General features: G+C 58.4%; 1 protein-coding gene across 1 annotated transcript; it reads right to left on the bottom strand.

Annotated features, from left to right (window-relative positions):
• Window positions 1-287: 287 nt before the first annotated feature.
• On the bottom strand, window positions 288-6,960 carry LOC137159893 (C-type lectin domain family 2 member D-like). Its single transcript, XM_067558363.1, has 5 exons — window positions 6,870-6,960; window positions 6,091-6,201; window positions 3,397-3,584; window positions 2,581-2,684; window positions 288-441 (listed from the first exon to the last, which is right to left on the bottom strand). The coding sequence occupies exons 1-5, from the start codon at window positions 6,958-6,960 to the stop codon at window positions 288-290; spliced, it is 648 nt and encodes a 215-aa protein (XP_067414464.1).
• Between the last annotated feature and the right edge of the window lie 224 nt (window positions 6,961-7,184).

Raw genomic sequence — 7,184 nt, 5'->3', positions numbered from 1 at the left:
ACAGTGAAAGCTGAGGCTGGCGTCGTGGCTCTTTCCTTAGGCAGATTCCCTGGTCCAGCTGGGGCTGGGCTGGAAAGGCTGATTTGAGCAGTTTTACTGGCAGAGGAAAGAGGTAGCAGAGGTGGGTATGCAAAAGGTGCAAACGGCTTTTCTAGTTTTCACCCAAAGCACCCGTGTTCTGCCCAGGGATGCTCAGCCCATTCCCTGCTCTTCTGGAATGGATCAGACGAGATGTTGGAGAGAGATCACTGGCAGGTGTTTCCAGGACTAGTCCTAGAATACTCTTCTTATAAGCCCCCATCCGCAGCCGGCTCCTTTCCCTTTGTGAACACATCGGGTTTGGTGCAGATCCAGCATCTCCCACCAGTGCACAATGAGCTGCTGACCCCATCCTGATCATTCAGATACGCGCAGTCACCGCCTCCTCCTGATATCAGGAACCTACGAGACAGAAGCCACAGAGCTGGTAGCGGGTCGGAGTTGGGCGTTTCCCGTCAGTCACGGACAGGGGGAGACATTCCCACAGCACAGGGAGCTGCTGCATTCACAGCCCTTCAGGATTCCCCGTCCTGCAGCAGCAACAGGCCCCAGCCCAGCCCCCCCCTGCAGAAGGGGGCAGTGGGGCAACAGGGCCAAGAGAGGGTCTAAGATCAACTGGCCTCCATGGTGCCTTTATGCTGGGTGGATATTTTAACCACAGTTCCTGCCCCCACACATCCAGCTGGGTTTGGAGAGGCCCTACAGGCCCAACCCACCCAAATGGCCCAGAGAGGGGGGAGGTTCCAGGGGAGTGTCAGCGAGGGGAGGAGCAGCAACGTGGGACAGAAGAGCTGGGTGCAGAACACGCTGGGCAGTTCACATCAGCTGTCGGGACAGACTGGGCGGGTCAGGGCTGGAGTGAATGCCAGCAGCACAGAGTCTACAGCACAATCCCAGTGGCCATTGTGGGACCCAAGCCATTCACACAGCGCTTCCCCTGAGAGCTGGATGCCAGCGAGTCAGACCTGGGAACAGGGCGGGATCCAGACAATCCAGGGCCACAGGCAAATTCTGCCCCATGGACCAATCCTGGCCACACAACAGCCACATGCTGCACTGGGAGGAGGCCCAGCACCACTCCTTGGGCAGGCTGGGATCTCCCCTCATCCACATCACCAGCCTCTGACTGCAGGTGGGCTAGGATCTGTCCCAGGGAAGGGAGAACGCAGGCCCCACCGACCTGAGCAGATGGCTGGGGATGGGGGAGACACGGCACCAGCATCACCCTAGCAGAGCTCTGATGGGCAATGATGCAGAACCTTCTGCTGGGGTGGATGTCAGGGCAGCAGATATCAGGGTTAACACCCCACTGATATGCATGGAGCAGCATCCCCCTCAGTGCTACTGTCTCAGGCTTTCGGCAGACTCAAGCAGGCATCGCTGGGTTGGTTATTCTCTGGGGGAGGCAGGGCAGGTTTCAGAGCCCAAAAGCCCACACAGCTATTTCAACACCGTAGCACAAGCTCGAGTCTGTAGCTCCAGCTCTGAGGCTCGCTGTCGTGGGTGGTTTTTTGCAGTGTAGACGCACACTGAGAGCTCAGTCCCAGCTTCTGGCAGTCAGAGGTTTAGGGACACCCAGAGCAAGAGTTTGTGTCTCTGCACACTGGGCTAATAGGACCAGGCAGACCTGTCCTCCATGAACTTAGCTAATTCTTGTTTGACCCAGTTATACTTTTGGCCTTCATAACATCCCACGCAACAAGTCCCACAGGCTGACTGCGCTGTGTGAAGAAATACGTCCTTTTGTTTGTTTAAACCTGCTGCCTGTTAATTTCACTGGGTGACCCTAGTTCTTGTGCTGTGTGAAGGGGTAAATAGCACTTCCCTCTTCACTTTCTCCAGACCAGTTGTGATTTAATAGACCTGAATCGTAGCCTCCCCCTTAGCCATCTCCTGTCCAAGCTGAACAGGGCCAGTCTATTTAATCTCTCTGCATATGGAAGCTGTTCCCCCCCCTTCCCCAATCATTGCTGCTGCCCTTCTTTCCTATTCTAATGTATCTTTTTTGAGATGGGGCGACCAGAACTGCACACAATATCTGAGGTGAGGGCGCACCATGGGTTTATACAGTGGCACTATGATATTTTCTGTCATTCTCTCTCCCTTTCATAATGGTTCCCAGTGTTCTGGTAGCATTTTTGCCTGCACTGCACATGGAGAGGATGTTTTCAGAGAACTATCCACAGTGACGCCAAGATTTTTCCTGAGTGGGAACAGCTCATTTAAACCTGGTCTAGGTCGACGTAAGGCAGCTTATCATGACCTAACTAAATATCTACACTAAAATGTAGCTCCCACCAGCCTAAGTCGCCCACTGCACATACTTAAGAACTCCACCTCCACAAGTGCTTAGGTCAAAGCAGTTGGGTCAATCTAGTGTCTGTGTCGACACTGCACTGCTTACATCGCCTCCTGCTGACAGCTGCAGGCTGTTTCCAGAACATGGATTGGTGGGTGGGGCTGAACTCAGTGTTGCAGACACAGGGATCCCGAAGCCCGGGGAATTCATAGAGAGTGAAGAAAAGAAAAAAAAACACTCACAGGTGGTTGAATTCGGTGCCATTGGCCCATTTCCAGGGCTGCCCCAGGTCCCTCCGGAGGCCGATCCAGTGGTCAAATTTCCCTTTGTAGCGCACCATGAAAGCCTACAAACAGCAGAGGCGGGGTCAGAGCCCAGACCCTGCTGCTCCCCCAGGCTCTGGGTAGGGAATCCCAGTCCTACACTGAAGGGCTGTTTCCAGGGAGTGGCTGGGGATTTTCTCCTCCCTCTGGCACAGTTCTGGGTAACTCAGTATTAACCCTCCCACTCCAAACAGCTCCCAGCACCCCGATTTCCCCTGGGCTGGGGCAGCTGTTGGGTGCTGCTGGGGCTAAGCTGTTCCCTCCTCCCCCCATGCAAGGCCACTTTGTGTGCAAAAGCCTCCCCCTTACAGAGCAGCTGAGCACCTCTCACCATCGCAGGGGAAGGAGAGAGATGATCTCACTGGGGGATGCAGGGAGAGACCAGGACTGAGCAAAGTTGTCCTCCCCTTTCCCCATCCTCAGCTGGGGGGGAGGAGGGGACAGAAGGACGAGAGGAGCAAGGGGCTGCCTTTCCCCTATACAGGAGCAGCACTGGCTGTGTCCAGCTGGCTTCTCAGTCCCCCTCCAGCCCAACAGGCCAGGAGACGCCCAAGCCAGCCCAGCCCCAGAGGGGGGACAGTCTCCCTGTCGAGAGGTGATCCCCGTGGTACATTGCCTCTGGCCTCCCAGCACGAGGGGGTCACAGCTGCTCCTCGCCCCGCAGGGGAGAGCCCAGGTCCTACTGCAGCAGCAGCCACGGCGCCAAGGCACAGTCCATTGCAACTAGCGTCTCACCATGTCCTGCCCAGTGTCGATCCCAGCCAGGGAGGCACCCAGTGCAGAACAGTGCTTCTGGCTGGAGGCCCAGTCCCCTTCGCCCTCTGAGAAATAGTAGCATTTCCCTCGGTATCCGATCCAGCCGTCCAGGCACGCAGGGCCAGCAGGGGGGCCCAGATCAGCTGACGGATGCTCACATCTCTGCACTGAGAATGAGACAGTAACATGGTGTGAGAGCGGGACCTGCAGCCCGGCCGTGAGGAGAACACGGGGAAATCAGCCCCAGTGCCCCAGGCTTCTGAGACTCCTTGAACCAATGCCAGGTGCTGGAGGGCGTGAGGGGGCCAGAAGGACACTGGGAATCCAGCCCCAGAGGGGGGTTACCTGACCCTGGTCTCACTCTCGGGGTCACATTCAGTAGGGATGCAGCTGACAAACAGCCCCTGGTTGGAGGCCCAGCACAGAGAGCTGGGCCCGGCTCAGTGCTACAGCAGGGGGTGGGCAGAGAGCTGCAGAGGGAGGGGGCAGTGATCAGGGGGCCAATAATGAATGGGTAAGATGTTGATGTCAACACGGTCTGCCAGGTCTGTTACCCTGAGGAATCTTGCCAGCCTGGCCTGCTGCCCCCTCTCCCTGCTCTGCGCTTTGCTTCCCAGGAGAGGCAGATGAAGGTGAAGATGGAACCAACTCCCTTCCCTTCAGGAGGCTGAATACCCACTGCCCGGCCCGCCCAGCACAGCCAGACACGGGGCGATGGAGATGTTTGCAGCCCGAGTCTGAACAGCTACACCACAATTAAACAGCCCCTTAGCCTGAGCCCTGTGAGTCTGAGTCAGCTGACACGGGCCAGCAGCGGGTGTCTCACTGCAGTGTGGACGGTACCGAGGGGCCAGGAACATTGTCACTTGATTCAGCTTCTTATGTGCAGACGTTTCTTCCCCCAAGTACAGCTGCGGGAAGGGAACCCGCTGACAGCCCCCACTGCAGTGTAACCCTTTCAGTGCCAGGACCGAGCAGCAGTGGGTCACCCATCGCTAACACCAAGAAGCTACTGGAAAGGTCAGAGCAGTAGGTGACTAGTCAGAAGCAGGGTTGTTAGGGTCACTCTGGGGAACAGATGTTAGTGATTCCCCCTCCCAAGAATCACACCTGCTCGCTCTCAGCCATGGGGAGATTTTGTGTTGTTTCCTTTTTGGGGTGGGGAGGAGGAGGACACAAACCGCTCCAGTCATTTTTGTATACGTCACTTTTTTTGCTCCTCATTTTGCACCACACTAACACTAACACCATCGCTGTTTTCAAGTCTTCCCCTGTGGCCGGGACACTCGTGTCTGGGAGAACGTTAGCAGCTGCTGCCGTGCTGATGGAAGAAAGAGCAGGTCGTGCACAAGACACGTACGTCCCTGCAGACTCCATGGGGCACTGCCCTGCACCCTGTGTGTGAGCACTAGGAACGGAGCTTCATGGTGCTGCTCAGGGTGTGATTTGTGTCACTCATTTCAGGGAGCAATGGCGGCTGCGCAGGGCACAATTACACACGCTGTGCAGAGCGCTGGGCATGGCAACACACAGGCCCCTTGGAGAAAAGCTGCCAGGCCGGCTGGGCCCCTTCCAGTGTTGCCTTGGAGGGACAGGGCACAGCAAGGGCCTTTCAGTCCTGGGAGCCTCTGATTGGTGCCATCTCCGCCATCTGACCCACTGCGTTCTGGGGGGTCCCTGCAACCCCAGCTGTGGAACCCCCAGGTCACAGATCTCACCTTACGCTGTGTGAGCCAGCGCGGCCCATTGCAATAGGCAGCCAGGACGGCAGGGAGCTGGGATTCACAGCCCCCGTGTAGAGGGCAGTGAGGCAGTTACATCAGTGCAGACCCGGCACAGACGTGCTGGAGCAGCGTGTCCTGCTCTGGTAACTTCCTGCAGCCAATGAACCAGGGCAAGTCCCTCTCATCTATGTTAGCTGCACCAATTGAACTGCGTCAGTGCTGCCACAGCGCCACAGAGGTGCCGGTGCAGACAGACCTGGATTGAGCCCCTCTCCCAGCTGCTAAACCCTCCTGGGGAGCCACTGATCAGATCAGATCCCAGGACAACAGCTAAACCCCAGCCCCTGACAGTCTTACAGCCCCCCCGTCCCCAGGCTATGGCAGATACAGCCGGGGTCACGTTCCCATGAACAGCCGCCCTCTGAACTAACCGCGCTGTCTGGGCAGGTGGGGAAGCCAATAGCGCTACGGGGCCCTGCCCGGCCGAGGTGGCTCCGTGGTGGTTTCTGCACTGCGGTGATGGAGGTGTCTGTGCTGCGTTCCACGGCTCAGTGCAGTCACTGCAGCAAAACACCTGCCAGCCCGGCCGGGGGCATGACCCGGAGAGGCAGGAAGGCCAGGCTGGCGCCTCAGGGTGACACGCTGCAGGCAAAAGGCCCGGCTCACTGCAGCCCTGCACCTTGCCCCGTCAGTCACCAACACTGTGCATGGGTACAAGTGACTGTGCCTGGGACACGGCAATAGCCACTGGGACCCAAAGTGCTCAGAGATCTGCTGGGGGAACGAACGTGAGTCAGATCGTCCTGACACAGAGCCCAGGTGCTGGGGCTGGGAGGGGCAGGAGAAGGGTCTTGGAGGAACATCCCCCAGGAACCCTCTGTCCCAGGGGCGGGACAGGCCAAGAGAGACGGCAGCTGGGAGAGGGGGGTGGGGAGGGCTGAGAACTCACCTGCCAGGACAGTAGTGAGGACAAGGAGAGCTGAGGACACGAGTGCGAGGGCAACTACGAGGACAATTGTACATTTCTTGTAGTTACGTTTCCTGCCCTTACTGTGAGAGTCTGAAAGAGAAAGACCCATCAGTCAGGGCTGTGTGGACCCGTCTCACTGACAGCCCCAGGGCTGGAGCTGCCCAAGAACATGCAGCATCCTGTCGATTGCTGCTTCCGACAGACGCTCTGGGAGAAGAGCCGGGGGGGCCAGGGAGGCTGAGGCTGGGGGAACAGTCCCCCTTTTCCCGTCAGTCCGGTGCCCTTCCTGGACACTCCCAGCCACGCTGTCACCAGGCCTCGCGAGCTCCGGGGTACAGAGATAAGGACCCGTCTGTTCCGGTGGCAGGAGTTCAAGCTGCCCCCCTCCCCACCCCCGCTGTGCCCCCTGCAGAGCGCTGGCTGTACCCGCGTTGCCAAGTGCGCCTGTCACCGCACCCTGGAGTCTCACACTGGCCACACACAGCAGGAGGGGGAGACAGAAGCAGGCAGAGGGGCCAGTGTTGTCACAGATGGTCTGACACACACAGCCCGAGAGGCACCTGCCCAGCCCGGCTGTGTGCACCAGACAGCAGCTGTGAGCCAGGGACCGGTGCCCTGAGAGCCCCTGGCACTGATCCAGTCCCTGCTGCCCACAGACGGGGGTCGGGCACTTGCTGCTGCCACTGAGAGCATGGCCCCACCTGGGGCAGTGTCAGTGTCTCTCTCCAGCCTGTTCCCAGCCAGCGACGCCCCATTACCTGGCTCCCCTCCAGTCTCCAGGTCTCCATTGCCTCCAACATGCTCCTGCAGCGGTACTTGGCTGGAAGTCGGCCCCACGGCTTCCTCCATTGTCTCTCTCAGGACACTCAGGCTGCAGACGTTGCAGGTGCTGGGCTGGGATCGGCTCCTCTCCCAAATAATTGTGTCCCACCCAGGGGCAGCAAAGCCAAGACAGAGGCAGAGGTCCTGGTGCCTGCTCCGGACTCTCCAGCTGATCTGAAAGCTGAGACGGACCAAGCAGGATGGGGTGTGTGTATGTGTGGTTTCTTTTTCCCGGCCTAGCAGACCAGCCC

This window comes from Emydura macquarii, unplaced genomic scaffold (assembly GCF_026122565.2).
Source record: "Emydura macquarii macquarii isolate MOO-44397 ecotype Brisbane River unplaced genomic scaffold, CSIRO-AGI_Emac_v2 contig_1991, whole genome shotgun sequence".
In the NCBI taxonomy this organism is placed as follows: Eukaryota; Metazoa; Chordata; order Testudines; family Chelidae; genus Emydura; species Emydura macquarii.
This window is presented reverse-complemented; position numbering and strand designations above follow the sequence as displayed.

Bases quoted from the DNA above. Each gene is read 5' to 3' on its own strand.
- LOC137159893 (XM_067558363.1), bottom strand. From the start codon at position 6,960: ATGGAGGAAGCCGTGGGGCCGACTTCCAGCCAAGTACCGCTGCAGGAG. The intron at 6,202-6,869 runs GTAATGGGGCGT...TTTCTCTTTCAG, and splicing joins GGAGACTGGAGGGGAGCCAG to ACTCTCACAGTAAGGGCAGG. The intron at 2,685-3,396 runs GTGAGACGCTAG...TGCTGTTTGTAG, and splicing joins TCGACACTGGGCAGGACATG to GCTTTCATGGTGCGCTACAA.